Source organism: Mytilus edulis, unplaced genomic scaffold, assembly GCF_963676685.1.
Source record: "Mytilus edulis unplaced genomic scaffold, xbMytEdul2.2 SCAFFOLD_110, whole genome shotgun sequence".
NCBI classification, from domain to species: domain Eukaryota; kingdom Metazoa; phylum Mollusca; class Bivalvia; order Mytilida; family Mytilidae; genus Mytilus; species Mytilus edulis.
In genome coordinates, this window is record NW_027268344.1 from 1 (window position 1) to 26,963 (window position 26,963).

General features: G+C 31.5%; 1 protein-coding gene across 1 annotated transcript in view; it reads left to right on the top strand.

Annotated features, from left to right (window-relative positions):
* Window positions 1-6,781: 6,781 nt before the first annotated feature.
* The window catches only part of LOC139507335 (uncharacterized), a 39,124-nt gene continuing 18,942 nt past the window's right edge, over window positions 6,782-26,963 (top strand). Inside the window, exons 1-10 of the mRNA XM_071295714.1 lie at window positions 6,782-7,393; window positions 15,944-16,069; window positions 17,506-17,704; window positions 22,187-22,308; window positions 22,574-22,705; window positions 24,045-24,191; window positions 24,468-24,577; window positions 24,883-25,040; window positions 25,334-25,431; window positions 26,595-26,702. Of these exons, the coding sequence (XP_071151815.1) occupies window positions 6,889-7,393; window positions 15,944-16,069; window positions 17,506-17,704; window positions 22,187-22,308; window positions 22,574-22,705; window positions 24,045-24,191; window positions 24,468-24,577; window positions 24,883-25,040; window positions 25,334-25,431; window positions 26,595-26,702 (1,705 nt within the window). The 5' untranslated portion in view covers window positions 6,782-6,888. The remainder of the gene's footprint in view (window positions 7,394-15,943; window positions 16,070-17,505; window positions 17,705-22,186; window positions 22,309-22,573; window positions 22,706-24,044; window positions 24,192-24,467; window positions 24,578-24,882; window positions 25,041-25,333; window positions 25,432-26,594; window positions 26,703-26,963) is intronic.

Sequence of the window (26,963 nt, forward strand, 5' to 3'; positions counted from 1 at the left end):
GCTTTTTTTTTATGAATGAGGTAATCGACGTCATAGAACGATGACGTTAGAATAGAAGCATTTAAGGTAAAAACATGCTTTTGAAACCGAAAATCCTCACAACAAGGAAACGTAAACAAACGATGCTAAAATGAGGTAATATGAGGCAGGCATAACCTGTGAATGGGGACGAAGTCTGTATGTATTATTTTCTTACCTAGCTCAAACATGTTAATAAGGCAGCAACCATTTGATTTTCTGGGGGGGGGGGGGGGGGGGGGGGCTATGGTTTTTTTTGGAAAAAAAAGTTTGTTTCCAGTTTTTGGAGAAAAAAATAATTTGTTTTTGATTCTTAGAAAAAAAAATTGTTTGTTTCACCCTCAGCTGCCACTATATGTAATGCTAAAATTGAAAGAAAAAAATTGTTTTCGACTTGTCGTGAAAAAAATAGATTGTTTTTCGCCGCAGGCGGAAAAAAAAATTTGTCCAGAAAAAAAAACCATAGCCCCCCCCAGAAAATCAAATGGTTGCTGCCTAAAGGAAACGGAAATACGTGACGTTGTTTAAATTATGACGTCAAATTCAATGTAAACAAAAGAAACGCTTCCATCAGGTAACGTTTTTTTCAAATCAAACAATTATTAAAAATGAAATTGTATTGAGTTCCAATCTTATATTTTACTAGACTGATACATATAATTTTCTTTTCAAAGTCTCATGCAAACAAGACAGATTTCTGCGCAAATGCGGGGAAAACCGGAACAGGAACTAGATCTGAAAAAAAAGTTAACGATTTTGAGTTCATTGATTAGTAGAATGAAAAATTCGGGAAATTTTCCCGATTTTTTTTTTTTTATTGATTTTTCTACCGTAATTGGGGACTTCGTCCCCATATAAGCAAAGATTTTTTTATACATATAAGACATATAAGTAAATTATCATTTAAATTTATCCAAAACTATCTTAATACGGTATTGTAAACAGTTTAAATCATGTCACGTATTCAGTTTGCTCCGTTCTTTTACGCCAAATTAATAGTGCGTTTATTTATGGGAACGGCAAATATTTGTCTCAATGTATTCAAGCTCCATGAATTATTTCTTAATTATGTTATTGTTTTAAGCTTTTTTCGTTTTCCGTTTGAGTACTTGTGCATTGGTGTATGTATCGTGTCAACAAAGTAAAGGTACCCTCAACAAACAAATGTATACTCCGCAGCTGTTCAAATGATTTCATTGCAGACAAAGAAATGTGTACTTTACAAAAAACACATTAGAATAAAATATTTAGCATAAAACAACATTAAAACGATCTTTTATGAGTGAGATAAATATATTATCAATTAGTTTAAATCATTAATTCTTTTGATTAATTGAATGCCCACAATGTGTTTTTTTTTGCATGAAATGCTATATTTTTAGATTAAAGAAGTTGTTTTGAATTTATACTTTAATGTTGAGTTAGTATTAATTATAAATCATATAATTTCATATGACATAGCAATATGATAATAAAACAACATGGCTCATTTAGCTCATCTAGGATTCTTTCAGATTGTTTGAAAGATTACGCATCAAACCTGACTTTAAAGAAATAGAAGGATTGATTGATTGATTTTTGATGTTTTAACGCAACTTTTAATCACCGCTCTTGGGCATCGTAATGGAGGAAATTGGAGTGCCCGGAGAAAACTATAGACCTTCGATATGAAAACTGACAATCCAAGTCAATAAAGATTGGAGTCGAGTGTACCCACACGAGCGGGGTTCGAACTTACAACCTCAGTGCTGACTGGTTAGTGATTACTGTAGTCAACTATGTAATAACTACTTAGACCACTCGACCACCGAGGCACCAGGAAGAAAGAGAGAGACATATTTCTCTATATTTCTTTCAATCAACAACAGGAAGTTGGAAAGTTTAAGAATATGTATCTTAATTATGTTTTCACATTGTTCAGCAAGTTTTACAAAATCAAATTCTTATCCTACTCTGCATGTTTCTGTTAAAGCCATTTCGAAACAAAATTACAAATTTTAAATGTTTTTTGTAAAATTTTGTATTATAGGACACCATTAACCTTCATGAAATAATGTTTAAAAAGGTCCTTATACTAATAATATAAAATAAAAGAGATGTGATATGATAGCCAATGAGACAACTATTCACAAAAAATCAAACGAAGTGGGTGTTAGCAATTACTAAGGCAACCGTACGGCTTTCAACAATGAAAAATATCCATACCGTATGGTCGGCTCTTCAATTTTTCTGTCTATGAAGAAATAACAGAAAAAAATGTGGTGCACACTTAATAAAAGTGTTATAAAGTATTCACCACATGTTTTATGTTATTTATTCATAGACAGAAAAAATATTACAGTCCTTCCTGAAATAGTTAAACAAAAGTACTTTAATTAACTTTGCATGTAGAATTTTTGGCAGTGTTCGAAAGTGGTGAAAATTCAAAAAATGCTATCATTATCCCTTATGGGCCATGAAATACTACTGTGCCACCTTGTGTCTGATCCGGAAGGTGTCAGACCACCAATTACTCCCTCAAATTTAGAACGTATGTAAAAGTAGCCCTACTCTGACACAAAATAGTGCTTTTTGTGTCATTGTTTACTTAAGGTGGTACCTAACACTACAGGGATATAACTCTGTAAAATCAGCAGAACGTTTTAATGACGTTGTGTTCATAAGGGAATATTAAGCTTCTCAATGATCAAAATAAGTGTTTGTCAAACTGCTAAATAACCAGTGTAATTTTTCTGATTAAACGGTTGGTTCAAATTTTATGAAATTTTTATATTTTTGTCAAAGGGTCAAAGTGAATACTTTGTCAAAATTTTAAGAAAATTAAACGAGCCAAATTAATTTTAGTTAAAGTGTTAGGTACCACCTTAAACTAACCAAAAAAATTTGCAGAAATGAAACTTTTGGTGAACGAGAAATATATTTGGACCATTTTGAGCTAAATGCACTTCATTTTGAGTTAGCATTAAAATTTCATGATTAATGCGCTACATGTACATAGTATAGTAATTTAAGATTTCCAGAAAAACAAGGGGTTTCGTTTTAGTTCGTTTTTGTGTGTGTTACATTTTAATGTTGTGTCGTCATTCTCATCTTATATTTAATGCGTTTCCCTCGGTTTTGGTTTGTGACCCGGATTTGTTTCTTTCTATCGATTTATGAGTTTTAAACATCGGTATACTACTGTTGCCTTTATTTGGAGTAGTTATTTCCCGAAAGGCAATTCTTTCTTAGAAGATTTTAACATGAGTTGAAAAGGGGCATGTAAAAGGTGATACATGTACAATTCAGGATATACCCGGTTTCTATGAAGTTAAAGTTAAGGTAAAATATTTAGGAAGCTGTGAAAATTTCAGATAGGGATATTTACTTGGTGGTCTGAAACATGCATGTTGATTTGTTGATTTGTAAATATCATTGGATTACTTGTATCTTATCGTAAAGACAGCTTGTTGATTTTTAGATATCATTTAGTAACTAGTTTCTCATCTTGTAGACATCATTTTTATTTGTAGATATCATTGGGTAATGGTGTGTATTGGTTAGCTGCATCGTTGACGTTATCCCAGCATATGTTTTTTTCTTAATTTGAATATTGTATTTTGACCTGTAGGTGTGATCTGGTTGTACATGTAGTTAGTGGATGTATCATTGACCTTACTAATTGATATTGTCTCTTGTTAAAGACTCGATGTTGAGCGTTGAATTGTATATAGAGATATATTTTTGTTATTTGTACAGTTTGGTTGTTGTTTATTGTCGTTTAAACCACATTTTCGTATATTCATATAAATTTTAATATTAATAAATTGTTGCTTACAGAATATTTTTTTAAATGTGTTATTCTATTTGCTTGTGTTAATTCGTCGTTGATACACGTAATAAATATACAGAGGAAATTGGGATCGGGAAGCACGAACAAATGAAGCTTTTGAGTGCAAGAAAGCCAACACTGCCCACACAATATTGTGATGTTAACTTTGTTTTAGAGTTTTGCAATCTGATTGGTTAAGCAAAGTTACAAAATTTAAAAAAACGGAATGAAGAATGATCTGCCCAAATATTTTCATTTCATTAAGCAGAATGTTCATTGAAGTATTTAAAGAAATACTCTGAGGACATAAATTTTCTTTATATATAACAAATAATATAATTAACAAAACTGACTGTAGTAATTAAGATAATGTGCTTCTTTTATCTCGCCTAATTGCAATAAGCGTTTTGAATACTCTAGGTAGTAGCTTTGCATTTACTCGGAAATTAAGTTTAAACAGCATTATAGAGCACAATTTGAACAACGTAATCACAATGTAAATATACTTCTCAATATCAGAGAATTATTCAGATTGTAGATTTTTTTGAGAAAACTAAAGAAATGATACCTTGTTAAACGCAAACAGCCACGCCTACGATTTAATTAAATGAATCACTTAATTTTTTTTTAAATATTTTTTTGCCATGAATATAAATTGAAAATTTAATCTTCAATTGAAGTTTTAAAGGTTGCACTTTGTAAATACAGCTGTTTCTGAGAACACGCCTTTTTTGGGGAGAAATAGAATATTCATAGAAAATTAATTTTGTTTACATACTGGTTCCCAGTTATGCTCTCTGTGTTCCATATCGTAGAGACAGAACTGGGGAATGTTACCAGTAAATAAACACGTGCATATTGTTTACATTGAAATCTGTGGTAACCTTTCATTCGAGGTAGGGGTAGTTAAGAAAATTAGTGTAAGTTTCAACTCTGAGAAGTTCGGGGCATATAAACGTTGAAAATATGCCGCACAGCCCTATATTTTGACCTTTGAAAAAAATTGTGGTGTAAATGAACTTTCAATTCTAGGATAAGATTTTTTTCAAAACTTCATATTAAAAGTGGTACAGGTATATAATTGTGAATGAAGATATATATTGAGATGTGTAATAGAGCGTGTATTTAAAATATGTAAAACAATAACTATTAACTGTGGTCAATTCAGACTCACAATTAAGTGGAGGTGATTCCAATGGATACTCTCAACTTTGATTGAAATTATTGAAAATAATGACAGTTGTCGATCCATCAGAACTATTTCCCAACTCATTCGGTATTCAAGAGTTTTCAGCAACTAATCAGACTTTATAAAACGTCAATAGTGTTTAAGCTGAAAATTGATGGACCAGGGTTGCTTCCTCTTTCTAAAAACGTTTATCAATATTCCGTATCAACTTCACAAATAATGCAAGATGGTCTTGAATACAGTTGAGAATGGAACAAGGAATGTGCCAAAGAGATAACACTCCGACCAAGAGCAGGAAACAGCCAAAGGCAACCATTGGGTTTCCAATACAGCGAGAAAATCCCGCACCCAAAGGCGTGCTTTAGCTGGCCCAAAACAAAAATATGTACTAGTTCAGTGATATTGTGCATCATACTCAATTCCGAAATATATAAAAGAAACTAAAAATAAAAAGCATACTAACAAAGGCCATAGGCGCCTGACTTGGAACAGGCTAAACAATGCGGCGAGGTTAAACATCTTTTTTGGAGATCCCAACCCTCCCCCTATACTTCTAGCCAATGTACAAAAATCAAACACACAGCAATACGCACAGTAAAAATCTATTTAAAAAAAGATTGTTCGATGTCACAAAAAAACCTTAACATTGACAATGATATATAAATTGAAGTATAGATTCTAGGTATTCACTTGTTTATCATCTTCATAACGTGTTAACTATTACTTTTACTGTAGAAACATTTTGGTAATATCCATTTGACGTTACTCGATACTTTTACAGCCTGTCATTTTGTTATTATAATCTGTTATAAATGTTTGTATCCTTGTCTTAGAGTTTTGCTAGTGTGCTTTGTCTATACGCCTAATTTTTCGTTGGCATATTTGTTTTTATTGTAATTCAGATTATAATACAATGGTAACTACTAAACCCGTATTTTTCACATTTTTACATATCATGTTTGTTTGTTTTGTTCACACATCGTTATCAATATAAAGGAATTTGTTGTGACTGTCATACAAGTGAGTGGTTTAGCTGACTATAATACCATGTTTAAACCACCATATTTATACATAAGAAAATGCCTGTACAAAGTCAGAAATATCAGAGTTGTTATCCATTTCTTTAATGTGTTTGAGCTTTTAATTTTGATTTTTTGCTTAGGACTTTCAGTTTATAATTTTCTTCGGAGTTCGTTGTTACGTTACTGACATATACATTGTATAAAATATTAACTAGTCCTAAAAGAGAAATCATGGCTATCGGTTATCAATCATTAAGAATCACTTGGCGTTACAATAACAATGATGATTAAAAACCATTATGCGGATTCAAGTTTCACAATATTAAAAAACACCCATTGCTGTTTAGCCATATAGCATATGTTTCCAGCTCATCTGACATGAATAGTTCAGTTAGGATTAAAAATATCATTTATTTATGATCCGATAGACTGCTATTATAGAATAGCTTCGAACACTCTTAACGATGAATTCCCGTAGGACGGTTTAATGCAGTTTAAACTGAAATAAATCGTATAAAAATGTAAGAATGGTTTCAGTACAATATAATTTAGTAAATGTTTATATTTTGTACGTGTGATAATTATCAATAATACTATAGTAATATTAACAGTTGTTATATAAGGGTAATTTTACTCCTTGAACAAAAATATTTGGTTTTATATTTAGCAGTACATGAAGTTTATTTTTTTTATTACGAAAAGAGATACTATACATTCATATATATATATCGTCATCGTATGATATCATGGTTTATGTGTAGATAGACACCCACGTTTATTTGTTAGTTCATGTTGACGAATTACTCGTGCGACACGTTCTCCTATCTTCGTTTTTGTACATTTTAAAGATGAGCTTACAACGTACATTGGGCATTAGTTTTCTCCTGTGTGGCATAATACCAAACTTTTCTTCTTCATACAATGTAACCATTACAAATGTGAAAGATGCTACCAGTTATAGGCATGGAGTTCGACCTATTGAGAAACTTTTATCAAGAAACACTAATGGGATTTCTGAAATCAGTTTTGCCTTCCTGAACATCATTCCTGTTGGAAAAATCATTGAAGATATTAATGTTTCCATATCATTTGAAAATGTCAGTCGAATTGATTTTGAAAAATCTTTTTCACACCATGTAGTCAATCACAAGACGAATATGGTACTAACTGATCTGACGGAACGCATTCATATATATCTAAATTCATCGGAACAGTATTTATTGATAAATGATCTTTGTGAATTGAAATGTTCTAATATGACTTATTGTTTGACCTTGAACTTAACATGTCGAATACAATCAGAGGATATTGATACGTCAGCAATGTCAGCGATACTCAGCACTTCTTGGACAGGTACACATTTATTAATCAAACCACCTTTTGTCAATGTAGTATACTATACAATAATCTGCCATAAATTCCAGGCATATATACTATTTATTTATGAAAGTGAATTTAACTTTATTGCTATTATAAATAGTCTTTTAAAAAACATTATTTTGTATATGAATACAATATATATACAATATTGATATAACGAGATACATCAATGCCATAGGAGCGCAACGGCACCAAAACTACCCCCCATTTTTACCATAAAAAACAATTATGTATGTTAATATGTATACACATATAATATTTGTCTATATATTTATATATAATTAAAAAAATAGGGAAATTAGAGGTTTACATACTTCGCCATATTTTTTTTCTTACAATTTTTTTTGTAAAATTAACGACAATAAGCCAGTTCATATGTCTATTAGTTCGTTGTATCATTTGTTTTTTGTCTAATAAATGAATTATATTCCGAAACGGTCATTTTGATCTTAACGACATCTGAAAAATCTGCCCATAATACAGTTAACTTAAAAAGTTTTTGTGAAGAACTTAGATTACTTTTCATTTATTTAATTGAGCCTCTTTTCAAATTTTTTACTCAATCTAAGCAGAACAGTAGCTTTTCAGCCACTATTCAGTATGTTGTAGTTTTGTAAAGGTACTGAAAAGGCGCTGAACAGTATACCAATGATCTGAACAGATTTTAATCGACTGCAAGGAAATTGTCTGAACAGTACTTAGTGAACCGTAGTTGATAAGTTTGAAAAAAATATACCGAAAGATTGAACCTGACTTTAATTTGTCAGTCTTTTGAAAGAGCTGTTCAGATCAAAAAGAGAGAAGAAAGTAACCAGAGGGTCAGTCAAAATCATACATTGAAAATAAACTGACAACGCCATGGATAAAAATGAAAAAAAGAAGAACAGACAATAGTACACATGACACAACATAGAAAACTAAAGAATAAGCAACACGAACCACAGTGACACCAAAAACTAGGGGTGATCTTAGGCGCTGCGGAAGGGTAAGCAGATCCTGCTTCACATGTGGCCACCGTCTTGTTCGGTTTAGCATAGAAAATTCGAGCTTTACCGAAGAGATATGCAATGTCGAAATGTGCATCTTGTGAAATACAATTTATACCGTGATTGTTAGTACTTGTTGGTTTTCAAGGATTATCAAGCGACATTATCTCAACTCTTAATTGCCTAATTGTAGGCGATGTAGGAGTTATCATTTACTATAATGACAATAGCTGACATTAACACTTAATTAATAAAGCATATTATAGTGGGTGGTAACCATGATGATATACTGTAGACATTTGTATAGGCATAAGGACATGATGATGGGTTGTAATGCCAAGGACAAACGTGACCAAACTATGAAATAAATAAAAATCTATTGCTATCACAAATTATGGGTTATAATTAAAATTTATATTATATAGACCGCATAAAGAATGTTTCCGGCTGCTGAAAGAAAAATTAGTGTACAACAACAACTTTGATCCTCATGCAGTGCCAACAAATTTTTTAATTAGGAATTTGTTTTCATCAATTCACGTAGACATAAAACAGATACCATTCAAATAAAAATTAACCGTTTTTCTTCTCAGTTAGTTTTATAGTACCATTTCGCTCTGTAAATTCCAGATTTTATGTTTAACGTCAATAAATAACGTTTCATTGTAAATATAAACAAAAAATAATGTTGAGAATATGATTAATGACTAGAAATAAATTTGCTGTAAGTTTATAATTGATACAATTCCCTTTCTTGTCTTTCTTACTAATTAATATATTAACCGATAACTGTCATTATACTGATTGTACCGGTTGCCCTCAGGAGGTGTCAATATAATGACAATCTCTTAGGTATAGCAGTAAAATGGTTAAAGTGTTAAAACTGAAGAAAAAAACCAAACGAATTAGGAAGGGACATTAATCTGTAAATATTATGGCAATCCCTTTAGTAATAGTTTTGAAAGGGGTAAAACTACAAAATGAACAAATTAGAAAGGAACATGTAGGATTATTAGAATTAATCCCCATCTCTTAGTTATAGCAGTAACACTGTTAAACAGGAAAAAATTGAAAAGAAAAAAATGTAAAACGAAAATTTGGAAATGATATCTATCAAGTATACTGTAAAAGAGGGACGAAAGATACCAAAGGGATAGTCAAGTGATATACAATTTCAGCATGCCTACAATTGAACCAAGAGGAGTGTGAAATAATTCAAAACATCAAGTACAAAAAGTTCGTATGCGGTTATTGAACCTTAAGACAAGTTAATCGGTCATAACGGTAAACAAATTGTTTATTTCAGTGCATGTATTTAAATTTTGTAATGGTACTTAGTATATGTAGTATAGTTTCATAACATCGCATTTAATTCGGTACAAGTGAACCTTTAACCACAGTAAACATGCACTCCCTTTATTATTGAATAAAGACGAAATACCATTTTTTGTTTCTGACAGTGTTCACAAGCGTAAAATTTAAATTGATTGCAAATTTAAACAAGTTCAGTTATATGCAGGATTTGCACTATATATTTTGACTTTCGTTCTTTCACAAGTACTTTTATTTTGTACCAAAAATACTTAGCTATCATTTCTCATTTATGTCAAAAGCAGATAATTTAATAACGCAATCAAAATAATATACATATAAACAATGTTTATATATTTACATATATAATTCGTTTAAATATCAGCCTAATAATGTTAGATCTATAAATTTGCGAAAGCAAATTTTTGGTTCTTTCTTGGACGGGATTCAAACTCATGCTACTAAGATATCGTGGTACCAAATCGCCTTACTTAATTTCGCTTTATTCAGTTGGATATCCAAAATTTTATCCAGATAAGAGAGTATTTTAAACATGAGTTTACATTGTACATACCTTAAAGAATTTTTAGAGCTGGAAAGGTAATACGTTCAGAAGTGTACAGTTCTATGAATAACTGTTCTACATATTTAAACACTAAATTTCTCGTAGGAAACCGAAATACCTGATTTTTCATAGGTAATATTATTCACCCGCCCTCAACACGATATACATAATTCAACTTTGAATTTATCGTTACATGTAGAAACCAAACATTGCTGATTTTTCATAGGTTATGCTATTCAACCGCCCTCAACACGATATAACAAAAGATTTCATGTGAACATATAAAATGATCAAATATTTCTACAATCAAGTTGCTAGCGTTCTTATGAGAATGCAGGGGATATCGCACCAAGTTGGAGATATATAAAAGTCTATGGTAAATTCCAATTTTTTAAACAACGGTTTCAGAACTTTAAAAACGTTTGCAGCAGATCGGCTGTAGATGTTCTACTGCAGGTTTGCTGCAAAAAAGAAAGTTTTCAGGAAATGTGCAGAATTTTAAAGTAAAAATTATTTTCAAATTGATTTGGTTAAATTGGAATATGATGAAGACTGATGTTTTTAGCTAGTTACAAGCTTGTGGTGAGTTAACAAATATATTCGCAGTCAGGAACGTTAGAAGTTATATTGCAGAAATATTTGATCATTCTATGTTTTTGAGAATGATACGAGAACGTATCGATTCATTTAATCACGTAACATGTGTACACAATGGTTATTACATAAGGTTGTTAGACAACACACAAGACTGTGTCATCATATCGTGCAATGGTGATGACGTTAACAAAAACTTAGCTTGTCATTATTGATTTACTTCTTACCTCACAAACAACAGAAAACGCTCCGTTCTATTGACCGACATATTTTCTCAGTCTGAATATATAATGAATGAGTTTATAACTATGCACTTAGTTTGAAATATAACGTTACATTTGTAGAAATGTCAATATAGTGATAAAAAGAAATAAACATTAATATTATTATTTTGAAGAAAAAAAAGTTGTTCGTCAATAAACCGGCAATAAACCAGCAACAAAAACCAGAGAAAAAATTCCCCACAAGAAGCACTGGGGTAAATGTGATCTCCGTAACTGCAGTTACGTATATCCAAAGATGGCGGACGACTTTCTGGTCAGTACTTGTTTTGTCGGTTTTGTAATAACTATGTTTTATTCTTCGGTATTGCGTGTCTTTATAAACTTATTTACTAAATTTGAACCTGAATACTATGTATTTTTTCATAGTTTATCCGCTAAATGGAGAAATTGGTCGTCCAAAAATACGCGATGATATGGGTAACTGTAAAGACTGATATCCGTAACTGTATTAAACATTTAGAAAAGGATATCCGTAACTGTTTGTTGTTTGTACGCCATTCGGTTTTAATAGATCGGACGAACATTTTTTCTGTAATAAAATTGTCCTAAATTGGTCAAAAGATTAGCAATTATCACAGCATTTGAAAATTACCAATTAAAGAACTTCCAAATGAACCAGCTAACAATCCAAATGCAATCTAAAGGAATACCATGTAATCTGATTTACTTTCTACATATCTTCATGCCTTTAATTTGACTAATAAAGCACAGTTGTTCAACATGTTCATTAAGGACTTAGCCAGAATTTGTCCAAATGTGTCAAAATAATCAGGTATCTGAATAAACGTCGAATTCATAAGTTGAAAATATGCGTGAATGCTCGACTAATTATTAAAAACAAAATTTAGTATAATTGCCAATGAGACAACTTTCCACAAGAGACAAAATGACCCAGCAATTAACAACTATTGGGCACCGTAAGGCCTTCAACAATGACTAGATGCCATGCCGCATAGTCAGCTATAAAAGGCCCCGGATTGACAAATTTAAAACACATACAGAAAGTAGCGGGATACTGATCAGTCTTTTGTAGACGAAACGCTCGTCTGGCGTAAATAATTTTTTTTATCCTGGTATCTAGGGTGAGATTGTTTAAACATATAAACGGGTGCCAAACCCTTTCCCTAACCTTGGACAACGGTGCAATAGTACAACATGTGAACAGACTATAAAAATCAATTGAAAAAGGCTAAACTAAACTCATCAGATGGGTACAAATATAAATACACCTGACAAAAACAAAAGTGGACGAGGGGGGTTACTTTTACATCCCACCAACAAAATGAAAACTTAGAACAGATATAAGAATAATCACAGTTACTGACAACTTGTTCAACGAATTAACAGCTACTAAATAATTGCATGTATCTAAGACTAAACTATCCATCATTACACATCTAATGAATTTGGTGTAAAGACGTCTTAAACATAGTACATGATGGTCTTGTTGTATAGATTATAGGTACTGACTTTGTTTATCATTGATGGGGTTCTTTTTATCTGTCTATATTTTTAATCTTTTCGGTTTGGTCCATTTTAAAGGATATGCTTTTGGCGTGGCTCGGTACTTATACATCCTATCATTGTGTTATCGTGCACCAGTCATTTTTGTGCTCGTCTGTCAAGTTTATTTTCGCTCATGTTCTTTATCTGTATGCTATTTTGTTTTTCTTTGTTGAAAATAGTTATTTGTTTTGAAAAGAATAAGATTATAAAACAATGTTGACTGCTGTACCCCATTTTTACCTATTATATCTGTTTGTTTTGCTCACACATTGTTGTCAATATATGTATTATAATTTGTGCGACTGTCATACAAATGAGAGGCTTAGCAAGCTACACAACTAGGTTTAATCTACCATTTTTTACAAAAGCAATTGTCTGTAACAATATAAAAAAGAAGATGTGGTATGATTGCCAATGAGACAACTATCCACAAGAGACCAAAATGACACAAACATTAACAACTATAGGTCACCGTACGGCCTTCATTAATGAGCAAAGCCCATACCGCATAGTCAGCTATAAAAGGCCCCGGTAAGACAATGTAAAACAATTAAAACGAGAAAACTAACTGCCTTATTTATGTAAAAAAAAATGAACAAAAAAAACAAATATGTAACACATAAACAAACGACAACCACTGAATTACAGGCTCCTGACTTGTGACAGTCTGGAATATAAATTTAAGTCAGTTGTTAGCAATAATTTTGATGTGGTTGAGCTTTTAATTATATTTTGCCATTTGCTTAAAGTCTTTCCGTATTCAATTTTTCTTGGTAGTTTCGTTCTTTTACTTTTTCGTTATACGCGATATGCTTGTCTTGGTTGAAAATGTTTCGTCTGAAATAAGCTACATAAGTTCCTTCTCTACCTGTATATAGCTAACTAGACATGCTGCTGGTTTGGCTATATAGAAATACACAGAGTAGCTAGCATAATCAATATATTTTCACACAATATTTTGTACAGACTTTTAAGAACAATTCAGATTCCGATTCATAATTATTTTGATAATCAGAGACACTAATTTCATCTCAAACGAGAAGGACAAATGTATAGAAATGAAATCAGTTACGGATATCTATATTTCCAGTTACGTATATCCACGGCAATTTATTTTTTCAGTTACCCATATCATCGCGTTTTTTTGGACGACCGATTTCTCCTGTTAGCGGTAAAACTATGAGAAAAACCCATAGTATTTCAGTTTCAAATTGAGGAAATTAGTCCTATAAGACACGAAATTTCGAAGAATAGTACATCATTATTACATAATCGACAAAAGTAATATTGACCAGAAAGTCGTTCGCCATCTTTGGATATACGTAACTGCAGTTACGGAGATCACATTTACCCCAGTGAAGAAGTATTAAGAGGACTTAAAGTTTATATTATCATGATTATCATAGCTGCTTTTACTGTTTCCATGGAGGAAAAATATTTCCTTAAGGGAAGTTTGATGTACACAAATTTCAATAAAAGAAATAAGGAGATCAATATTTTCCGTAGAGGAAATTTGCTGTCTTGAATTTTGCCTCAAGTAAAAATGTTTGTCAAAAAATTACTCAAAGTAAAAGTATTCTTCAAAGGAAAGTTTGAAGCCGTAAATTTCCTCACAGGAATATAACGTCCTTAAAGTCATAAGAAACCTCAAATTAAAAAAAAAATAGGCATATGTGTTTTTATAACTAAATGGATAGCTTTCATTATACAACTTATGTACATATACTTTTTTCTGAGGAAAATTCTTTAATTTTTCCACATTTAAAAGAAGTTTACTTATACTTCATTGCTTGCTGGAAGCAAGCAATTCACCGACATATTTTCCGTATGCATTGTGACCTGAGCGTGACCCTCCTCGTAAAAATCCGGTGATCGCAATAGGCATGGATCTGTCATTAAAATAAACAATTATCTGATCATACATGTTAAACACGTGCTCAATACCCATGCTTTTTGTTATTTGTTTACTATAAGGTGACAATCGCTAAACTTCGGCTTTATAACACGGCATTTAATGAGCAGCCATATTTGTTATATCATAACAGAAAGAGAGAAAAAAATGATGATTATACGATATATTTGAGTAACAAATGATAAAATCGTGCACAGAGGACTAAGTTTACGATATATACATGTATTGGTTCAAGAATTGGATAAACATTATTTTTCATCACTCATTCGTTTCATATGAATTTACAGGAAATATAATTTCCTAACAGGAAATATAATTTTCTAAAAGGAAATAGAATTTCCTCAAAGGAAATAGAATTTCCTCAAGGGAAATAGAATTTCCTCAATGGAAATATAATTTCCCCAAGGGAAATAGAATTTCCTTAAAGGAAATAGAATTTCATCAAAGGAAATAGAATTTCCTCAAAGAATATATTTACCGCAGGAAATAGAATTTCCTCAAAGGAAATAGAATTTCCTCAAGGGAAATAGAATTTCCCCAAGGGAAATAGAATTTCCTTAAAGGAAATAGAATTTCCTCAAAGGAAATAGAATTTCCCCAAAGGAAATAGAATTTCCTCAAAGAATATATTTACCGCAGGAAATAATTATGTAGCAAATTTCTTAAGGGAAATATTTTTAAATCTTTTTCCATTAGGGTAATAAAATTCCTTCGAGGAAAACAACTTTTCCTCTGAGGAAATGGTTGAAAAAGGGATATCACGTAATTTTTATCAGTGGTGCTAGAGCCAGAAAAATTTAAGACGACATTAAGATTACATTACGTTGACAAAAAATAAAGGTGACAATTGTTGTCCCGGAGTTTTTAAAATCTACCCCCCCCCCTCCCAAAAAAACCCAACCCCAACTATGTGTGAAACCAATACACGAATAATCAATTTTGACTGATTGTCAGTTTTCGTTAAAACTAAGGATTTTTCTTATCCCATGAATAGATAACCTTATTCGTATTTGGCACCACCTTTTTTTTAATTATAGTTCCTCAATGCTCTTCAACTTTGTACTTGTTTGGATTTTTAACTATTTTGATATGAGCGTCACTGATGAGTCTTATGTAGACGAAACGCGCGTCTGGCGTACTAAATTATAATCCTGGTACCTTTGATAACTATTCCTATAGAAGTAGATGGGTTTCTCTATTTACTTCGGCGTCCTCCTCCGATAAAATCTGACCACAAGGAAATAAGACATTAGTGGTAAAAGTTGCGTTTATCACCAATACATTAATAAATCAATAAAATTGTCAATGCTAGAAAGTTTTTTTTTGTCTTAACTGTCAACTTACATGTTTACTTCGTTTTTGCAGAACCATTTTGTGACTTTGACAACCAATGCTTTCTTGAATATGAAGGACAATTTTATATGAGCGATAATGGAACTGAAGGAAGATGTAACATTTGTATGACTTTACCCAGAACAGAACATATCTCAGGTAATAAAAAAAAACGTTCCATGTCAAACATTACTTGATTATGCTGATATTGCCCAATTGGAAGGTTTTTTGTCTGTAGCAGTGTTAAAAATATTACACGACGTTCAATATTTAGTTGGATAAGTAAAAAATCTAGACCTATAGCGACAGACAGGGTCATACAAACGGAAAGACGACAACGAGACCACGACCAAGCTACAAACAATACGTTTAGAGGTCTACATTCGTGGAAGTCAAAAGCAAGATTCCGTGAATAATTCAAATTGGTCAAGCATTAGTCAAAACTGTGTTATAATAGTTATCAAAAGTACCAGGATTATAATTTAGTACGCCAGACGCGCGTTTCGTCTCATATAACTCCTCAGTGACGCTCAAATCGAAATATTTATAAAGCCAAACAAGTTCAAAGTTTAAGAGCATTGAGGATCCGAAATTCCAAAAAATTGTACCAAATATGGCATAATTTGTAACTTCATATGAAATATCTTAACACAAATAGTCCACCCGATTCACCGATATCGCTACGGTAGATTGACAAGTTAAACAGACAAAAATTTGGACCAGATTTCAAAATTTATCGCATTGTCAAGGCTGTTGGAAAAAATTACGAACAAGAGTTATTATAATCGTTTGAAATTCACGAAAACACAGATTCGGTTGTATATGAGGTACCCATGTTTGGCAAACGTATGATTGAAGTCATTTAAACATTGGAATACGTGATGTGCTTATGCTTATCAACTTCGTACTTTATTTGGCTTTTTTACTGTTTTGGATTCGAGCGTCACTGATGAGAATTTTGTAGACGAAACGCGTGTCCAGCGTATATACAAAATTATCTCCTGGTATCTATGATGCGTTTATTAACAGTCATTCACCTGCAGGACACACACTCATAAGAAGTGTGCAAACAGAACTGAACTAACTGCAATGCGTTCGTCTGAAATTCGATGACTTTTACCATAAAATTTTTCGGTTTACTCTCTTATTTCGTACCTGTTCCAGTTTAAGCGAAAGGGGGTTTAGCTCTCACAAACATGTTAGCTCAATCACATTCTGTATATGCCTGGCCCATGATTTCAACAAATCTCAAACATTTTTCCATTTTGGAAAACGAAATCAGATAGACAAAAAAAATTGGTCATCACAGTATATAGTGACGCAAATATTCATTTTGCATTGTATCAGTTTTATGCAAAATTACTAGGTGAGCGAAACATTTTACAAAGAAGGCAAACTATAATTCTTTATGTCTGCTTTATATATTATATAATTAGATATATATCTATTTAATATGTTTTCATTTTAAAACTCAACAATTAGTACACCATGTATAATCGATAAAATAAAACTAATGTTAATAAATCTGAATTACATTGCGATATACTCTTTTAGTTAAAAAAAATTAAATCGTTATCTTTAAATTTATTTTTCAGGACGATATGCTCACACGATGAAAAATGAATCAAACAATTCGATGGCCTGGATGAAATCAAAAATCATATACGGCAGTTCTTATGGTTGTGAGTTGAAACTTTCCGAATGGCAGTATACTAAAGAAGTACTTATTGTTACTATAACAACGATTAACAGGTTCCGTGTAATAAAGACGCTTCTTCGGGAGCATTACAAGCGGTATGTAAATTACGTAACCGTTTCGAAGATAACGTTGATTATTTTCAGAATCTGTATATACATTGTTGGTTGTGGTCTACCATTTATCATGGGTTTAGTGGATTCTAGATAAATATGAACTTAAGTGTTTTATTGATACAATTTCACTATAATTTTTTTTTAGAATTCATCAAATCTAGAAATAAAGTATACCCCAAAAAACCCCATTAATCTCGCATATTGGTATATAAACGTTGCTTTTTGTAATATAAAAGAGTGCGTTTTGATTACAGGTAAGGTACAATGCGTGATAATTCTTAATAGAGAGGACCGACTTCAACTACATTTAGTTAAATCACACACTCAATATCTTTAAATTGTAAATTCCTGCTGTAATGTGTAGATTGAACAGTTAGTATCATACACTTAAAATATTTTGTTTTTGTACATAAAATCACAATGTTATTTGACGTCACAAATTTTCTAAACAAAAAAATTGACACTATACTCGGAAGCACATCTCTAACCAAAATGATTGGATTAACTTATAAAAGGTAATAGACTTCCAACATTATTCGGTTTTTATTTTAAAATGTCTCTAAGGGAACCTCTTCCTATAATAGTAGATATTTTATATAGCAGAAACGTTTCTTTACCGAGTGAAGATTCGAACCAATCTTAAGTTCAGTTTTAATTGGTGGAGGAAACCGGAGTGAGCGGAAAAGATCACTGACCTACGACAGGAAAACTGACAATCATAGTCAATTAAGATTGCAGTTGAGCACACCTGCGGGGTTCAAACTCACAACTTAGTGTTCCATCTTGTACATGAAAGCTTTTTACTAGTTCTTCCTTGTATTCCTATAGTTGTAGAACCGAATACTCCTTTTTTTCTTGCAATATTGATATTGTTTTTAAGTATAATTCATCTACTAAACTAAGCAACAGAAATCAGAGCTTTCAATCCCTTTTCTATACAATAGCGCTCCAACGACATGTATTTATATTTGTTTATGTAAGGATTGCTTATCGCAACAGTATGCTTAATGTTGTAGGTTTAATCGAAAATAATTTTGAGACTTACATTTTATCTTTTGTATTTATATCAAAACATCGAATCGGTTAACTAAACAATCTTAAATATTTTAGTGTTAAAGTATTACTAACAATGATGGCAAAGTTTAACATTGTTTCACGTGTGAAACATACATCAAATCATTCCCGGTACTAAAAAAATAAAAGCATTTAACAAAAGACTAACTATCATTAAAGATTTATGCTATTTATGATTCACCACTGTTTATTGTATATCATGATTCTCTCTGATCACATGAAATATTAACGCATACAATTTCTGGATACATTTTATACAATTGTTAAACGCCTTTTGAACGACTGAAAATCAATAAGTATAATCCCAAGAGAGAAAAATTGAATAGATCGTCTCATTATGACGTTGCTAATCCACTTATTATGGAGTGGGAATGATTGCAAAAAACAACCCTGATTCACATCACTGTAATATCAGTATTCAACAAATATCGATATATCGTCGTCCTTAAAAATGAACTATAACATCATTATAGAGTAGGCAGTTAGTCCACATTGAATTTATAACACATTAATGTCGTAATAACATCCTTTGTCTTTATCAGTTTCAATATGGGTCGTACATTGACCTTAAATGGTTTTCTTTAATAAACTGTAGATCTGAATTCTTTACAAAAGTTGCTTCTTTTTAATCAATTAACAAATAATAAGTTGTAATATCTGGAATGAAAAAATATGAAAGAAACTTTGCTACTTAAAACCCCATATAGCAACAACACAAAGCAAGAAAAGATATGAAAAAAACTTTGCTACTCAAAACCCCTAATAGCAACAGCACAAAGCAAGAAAAGATATGAAAAAAACTTTGCTACTTTGACATACACATAAATAACTATTAAAAAACTATAAAAGATAAAAAAATACCACCTTTCCAAAGGACTCAGGACGGTCAATAGTTACTACTCTACAAGTGCTCTAAACGGTTATTAGTTAATGCTCAACAAGTACTCCGAACGATAATACGTAACTGCCCAACAAGTGCTTTGAACATTTAAAAGTTTCTGAACGACAACTGCCAACAAACGATATAAAGGTTAATAGTTATGTTCAACAAGTGCTATAGACGGGTTATACTTACTGCTCAGCTCTAGGTTGTTAATAGTTACTGCTCGACAATTGCACTAGACGGTTTAATATTACTTCACAACAAGTGATCTGGAAGATTTATAGTTACTGCTCAACACATGGCATGCATGAATGTTCAACATGTGCTCAGGACGGTTTATAGAAACTGCTCAACAGGTGCCAAGTTGATAACAGGAAGTTAACCTTTGTCGCATGAACACCTGCCACATTTTTCCATTTTTTTTTTAAAAGTGTTTGCTATTAAAATATGTGTTTCTTTTTCATGTTTCAGAATCATAATCAATAAAACATTACACATTGCATAATACTGAACTAATGCAATACTTTATATACACAATTCGTCTAAAGGGCAGCCCACGGCCACTAAAGTAAGATCTGTAAATTTGCGGAAGCAACTTTTTTATTCTTCCTGGATTCGTACCCCTGTTACTGAGATATCGTGGCACCAAATCGCCTTGCACTGTGCCCGACGCACTAGACCACTCGACTACCTAGGCTCTACTGTAGTTCGGATCCCGGCCAGGGAAGAACAAAAATTCCCCAAATTGACAAATCTTACATATATATAATGTGTTTTCAGCCTTGAATCACCACATCATTCAATAACTGATGGATAACTTCTGTAATAGACAGAGAGATGGGTCCGATTACTTTCAATTTAATTGATTAAATTACAATTACTTTGCCATTTGTATGATTAAATTAAATTAACGATTACAGCATTTCTAAAAGTTTCTAATTAAATTAATGATTACATTGGCAAAGTAATCATGATTACATCTGATAACAATGAATTATAAAAAAAACATTTTGAATGATGTGAATAAATAAAAGTTTATAACTGTAGCATTTTTAGAAAGGATTAGGTTTGATATATAAAATGAAACATATAACTTCAAACCTCATCTATCTAATAAACCATGAAAGTTCACTACATACATACATGAACATTGTGTCACTGGTTTGACCCATTACACTTTATCATTAATGATCTCTGAATTATTTTGAATATACTTTATTAGCTTTATAAAGAGTTTACTGTTTGTCTTCTAACCTCTTCCAGACTTTATATGTATTTCAAGGTGAAGTTTATGGAAGTTAAAATATGGATGATATAAACATGATAAAGTAAAAAAAAATCTATGTAAAATTTCTATATAATTCTTTAGTTGAATTGTAAACAAAATGCAAGTACTAAAAATCATTGCATGTTACATGTCCAGTCCAAATATATACACAAATTTTGCTTATTTTAAACAAGAAATTTTCAAACTTTTAATTAAATTGTATTAATTAGAGAAATAATTTGAATGTCTGATTAATCTTTTATCATATATATTGTCCTACAGCTATACTCAATTGGTAACTGTAATAAAAACAAACCTTAATTGGTTATCTTCCTGTCAATTTAAAGTTGACAAAAATTAAAATATTAAAAAAAGATAAAAATTCAGAGTTAAAGAGATGTATTACTAGAATTTAACAGTTATTATCAAATATATACATGTACATCTTTTAATTGTCAATATATGAACAATATCTTTTACTAAGGCCAAAGACATATATTTGTGTTCATATGTCTCTTCTTAGGAAAATGATGACTTTTCAAGACTGTAACAGTTTATTTTTTACTGAAGTATACAAATCAATCAACATGGTTTGTAATCACATAAGCAACACGACGGGTGCCGAATGTGGAGCAGGATCTGCTTACCCTTCCGGAGCACCTAAGATCACCCCTAGTTTTTGGTGGGGTTCGTGTTGTTTATTCTTATAATAAGTTTTCTATGTTGTGTCATGTGTACTATTGTTTTTCTGTTTGTCTTTTTCATTTGTAGCCATGGCGTTGTCCGTTTGTTTTAGATTTATGAGTTTGACTGCCCCTTTGGTATCTTTCGTCCCTCTTTTATAAAGTAAACCAAACTATCTTAACATGTTAAAACTATTTATCAAATAAGAATAACAAAAAGGATAATTTCTTGACCATAAACAGTAAAATAAAATTCATTGTAATCAGAATGTAATCAAAATGTAATCAGGATTACAGGGTATTTTGAAAAGTAATTGATTAAATTAAATTACATGTAATCATATTTTTGGCTGATTAATGATTACAATGATTACTTAAAAATTGTAATCAATTACAGCTGATTAACGATTACAATTACAATTACCCTAAGTCTGGTAATAGAGTTGTCAATGGTTCAGATATGTATATTTTATATATATACATGTATATGGAGTATGCAATAAACATGTATCATTGTCGATATATTACGGTGTTATTATTATTTCTTACCTTAGCAGATACTGGAATCAAACACGGATTTCGATAGGACGAATACCTGAACCATTTTATCTAAGTATAGGATTCCGCTCTGAGTATCTTGTCGCTGTTGACGACATTGTGTTATCAAACTGTGAAACGGGTAAGAGATGTATATGATATATAGTCTTAACAGTAACGGTATACGTTAAAGCTTAAAGGTGTTTTTTTGTAATATTTATTTGATATGTTTATCCTTTCGTCAATGCTGCAAAATCATTCTTAAAAAGAAAGGATTTGGTAAATTTAATTAAGATGTGATAATATTCAATAGATTAGTGCTTAGTCATAAACTTTAGATAAGAAGATGAATTTTCGAAAAAAATTGAAAGCCTGATATCTTTGATGAACTATTTTTTTATCTTTAGATATACCCCCAAAGGTCTGCACAAAAACCGAATATCAATGTCATTCTGGGCAGTGTATAAACAACCATACGAAATGTGACATGATCCAAGACTGTTTCCATGGAGATGACGAAGCTAAAGAATTATGCAATGGTAATGAAAACTTTAAGAATTTTGAAAGCTGTGTTTTTGCAAGACAAATACAAGTGTCTTATGTCACAGAACTTGTCACTGTGTCCCTCAGCAGGCAATATCAACAACATTTTGGTGGACATCAAATGCTATTTTAGGTACAGTGCTCTCACCCCAGGTGGAATTTACTGACCCCATTTATACCGTATTAGGTCACTAGCACACTATGTAACTAATATTAACTCCACCACATTTCATATGTGCATGTCCCAAGTCAAAGCCTGTGGTTAAGGGATTGTCGTTTGTTCATGAATGTCTTAAAATTAGATTTTGTTTACTTTCTTGTTAAATAAATTAGGTTTTTATGATTTCTCAAATGAATTGTTTCATAATTTTTTAATTAGGAACTATTATAGTTGACTATATAGTATGGGGTTTTCGCATTGTTAAAGACGGTCCAGTTGCCTATCATTATTGACATTCACTTCATATGAATTTCTCATTGGCAACCGTACCCTATCTCCTTTTTTATACCCCACCTACGATAGTAGAGGGGCAATATGTTTTATGGTCTATGCGTCCGTTCGTTCGTCCGTCCGTTCGTCCGTCTGTCCCGCTTCAGGTTAAAGTTTTTGGTCAAAGTAGTTTTTGATGAAGTTGAAGTCCAATCAACTTGAAACTTAGTACACATGTTCCTTATGATATTATCGTTCTAATTTTAATGCCTAATTATAATTTTTATCCAATTTCATGGTCCATTGAACATGGAAAACTATAGTGCTCGTGTACTTTGGACACATTCTTGTTATGGACGAATTACTATTTGAGAAAGAAACTAGATGACGGGCAATGACCTGAGATGACACAGAGTCCACAATACATCCAAAACGTAGTGAGATGATATGGGATGGCATAGAGTCCACACTATAGAAAAATCGTATCATTTTTGTATCATTTTGTCATATAGCTCAATTCTTTTCTTTTTCTTTTTCTATTTTTATTTTAAAGTTTTTAACAAATCATCAAAACAAAATTAACAATCTGAAGGAAAAAACATATTCCCCAGTGTTTGATTCTGTTTGATTTGGGTTTTGAACAGAACTTTTATATCTACTAATTCGTCTCTGTAAGTCTAGGTAAAAGTATATTGCGACACACTAAAACTGTTACCTTTACCCATTAGTATAGACAGTTTGTACTGTTGCACGACTAAAATACTAATTGAAAGTTCATATCAAAATATGTAATAATAAGAAGCTTTCCATTTCTAATTTTCCTCGGAGTTTAGTATTTTTTTGATTTAAGTTTTTCGGCTTCACATTTATCGGATTATACAAAACTGGTATACAATGCATTGTAGGCATAGCATCAGATTTTACCAGATGTGATTTTGACCATGGACTATGCGGTTGGAAAATTCAAAATCATTCACATAGCTGTAGATGGGAGAAAGTACAGATATCGAACATTATAATTAGCCACTTAAAATTTACGTTCCAACCGAGAGGTATATTGCTTTTTCTTGTAATGTCTTAATTTGAATCAACAAAGCAAATATTGAAATAAATTAAGACTATATTCCATTGACTTCAAGGAAGAGTTGCTTGATAAAACTTTTGTAGTTCAGCAAAGTGTTTAAAATCGTTTACCATGAATTTTTACTCTCACAAAAATGAAAGAAAAATAGAAGCATAAAATTTAAAATATTTCCATGGATTGAATATAAAACATATTGATTTGATGCCTGCAATAGTCTAACTTCATTACTTTGTTTTAATGACAGGTGAAATCTTATTTATTAATGGATCAAAGTGCAACGAAAAAGGTCATGTAGATGCATATGTAGATATGAAAAGTCCAATTTTTCTCTCTGATGGCCATGGAACTTGCAAGGTAACTTATAATGTTATTACTTTTCTTTCATAACCACAGAAAGTGGTGTAAGAATGTTGACACACGTCAAGTGAAATTTAAATTAAAATCTAGACAGCTATTTTCATTTTGCTACTTTGATTTTTAAATGCATATATGGCTTTTAAACCTTGCTAACGTGTATTATCTCCCACCTTTAAAAAAAAACAAAATGGTATGTAAAAAAAAATATCTACAAAACAGTCAAACCAATATTTGTCTTGGGATATTTCAGCAGTTTTGGCTTTTCTATAACTTCATGATAAAAACTGAACGATCAATTTCAGATGCACTTCTCGTATATAATGAATGTTGGTATATTGCGAGTTGATCTATGTGAAATACGCAGTAATGACACCGAAGATTGTTCGAAGAGGATAGGAGTCTTTAACATCGAGAGACAATGGTTATCCACAGATGTTTATTTACCATTAGAAAAAGCGAGGTTAGTCTCACAAAGTTTACTTGAAAAAAAATCATAAAGAACCAAATTAATCACATTAACATTTAAAGGGGATTTTATCACAGTTAAGGTAGTGTGACGGTTGATCATGTATCAACATTTTTATAGTACTAGTAGTTAGAACCTTATAATAAAATGAACAGTAGTTATTGGGAAATTGATATAACAAATTGAACAATGTTAACGGTGGAATCCGTATCAAGTTTTAATGGATAAAATAATATGCGAAATTATTTTTTCTACACGATTATAAAATCAATTGTTGAATATTGCAGGTACAGAATAAGAATAAGAGGAATTATATTTGAGAACCATGAGGATCTGTTTATTGGTCTTGACGCAATATATTTTGAAGGGAATTGCTTCATAAATAGTTAGTTTTTATATTAAGATATGTTTTAGTTACAGAGATATATTTTTCATTTCGTTACTATTACAAGTAAAATCACAAAACTCCAAGAAAAGTTCCTTATCAAACGTCAAAATCAAAAGCTCAAACTTATAAAACGAATAGATAACAACTGTCATATTCGTAAAGTTAAATTCAATAAAAGTCACTAAGCATATTATTTGGTACATGTATAGGATTACATACCGGTATTCAAATTTTAAGTTTATGTGCTGTCCTTGCTGCCAGAAACAGACAATCATTGTGCTGTCATTTCGGCTAGAAACGGACAATCACTGTGCTGTCATTGCGGCCAGAAACGAGCAATAATTTTAATGCAGTTCTAGCATACCTAACAAAACATTACAACAGCTGCAAAGATTTGCCTCCTATGTCCTACGTATCCGGTCTACTATTATAACATATTGTATCGTATATTTTGTCCAACATAGCTTGCTTTTGTAATGACAATAGTTTAAAGTCAAAAGATGTAACAATCGTTACTTAAACTTATCATATATGAGAACAATTCAAACTATGTGTTATTTTTTAGCGCGAGGTATCTTGTGGTCGTCAAACCATCTTGGAAATATGTGTAGTTACTCCACATCTATCGTCTGTTTATCAATTACTTTTGACATGGAATATTTTGCATAAGTAATGGCAACTTTTTAATGCCAAGTTTTTCTTTATTGGAATAACTATTCATAATTATGCAATTGTACTAAGAATAAGGTTGCAACTCTATTTGTTCGACTTGAGATTAGTTTTCTCAAATTATAAGCCTGGTATCGTCAACTGTTTTGTCATATCTGCTTCTTTTAATTGGGAATTTCAATGTTGCACCATGTATATTTGGCATCCTAAATCTTTATTTGATGGTCTCGCATCTAAAAGATGTTTTCTAAGGTTAAAAGACGGGTGTACGTCTGTATTCCTCTTTTCCTTTATTGAAAAGTAATACTTTTGAAATTTGATCTCTGATAATACAACTTGTCATTTGGAAGAGTTGTTTCTTTACAATTTGAGTTTTAAGTTCGATCAGACGTGCCAAAATATTCTATACGTCCCTGACTTCTAGTACATAGGTAGCTGACTTCATTATGGGATATATTTGTAATATGAATCTTGTATTATTTTTTTCACAGAACTACCAGGAATCTCAAAAAAGCCTAGAACGGACAACTCTGTAGTTATAGTAGTTTCAATATTAGCTGGCATTTTAGGACTGTGTCTTATATTAATCATTCTGAAAGGTTTGTTATTTGATATTGTGAAACTTCGAAGAAATGGGTAATTCTTTTGCATAGGAGATATGTTCTACCTCTGCTCACATAAGAATAACATTAGAATATCACAAAAAAAGGGAATACACCAAAGGCAGTCGTAAGGTTAACTACCAATTCTTCCTAGCTAAGTTAATTATATATCAAGATTGGTTTGAATTATATTATTCATACGAATATATGATAAAAGAATATGTTACTTGTAACGTCTAGGAGCTTATATTTAATACA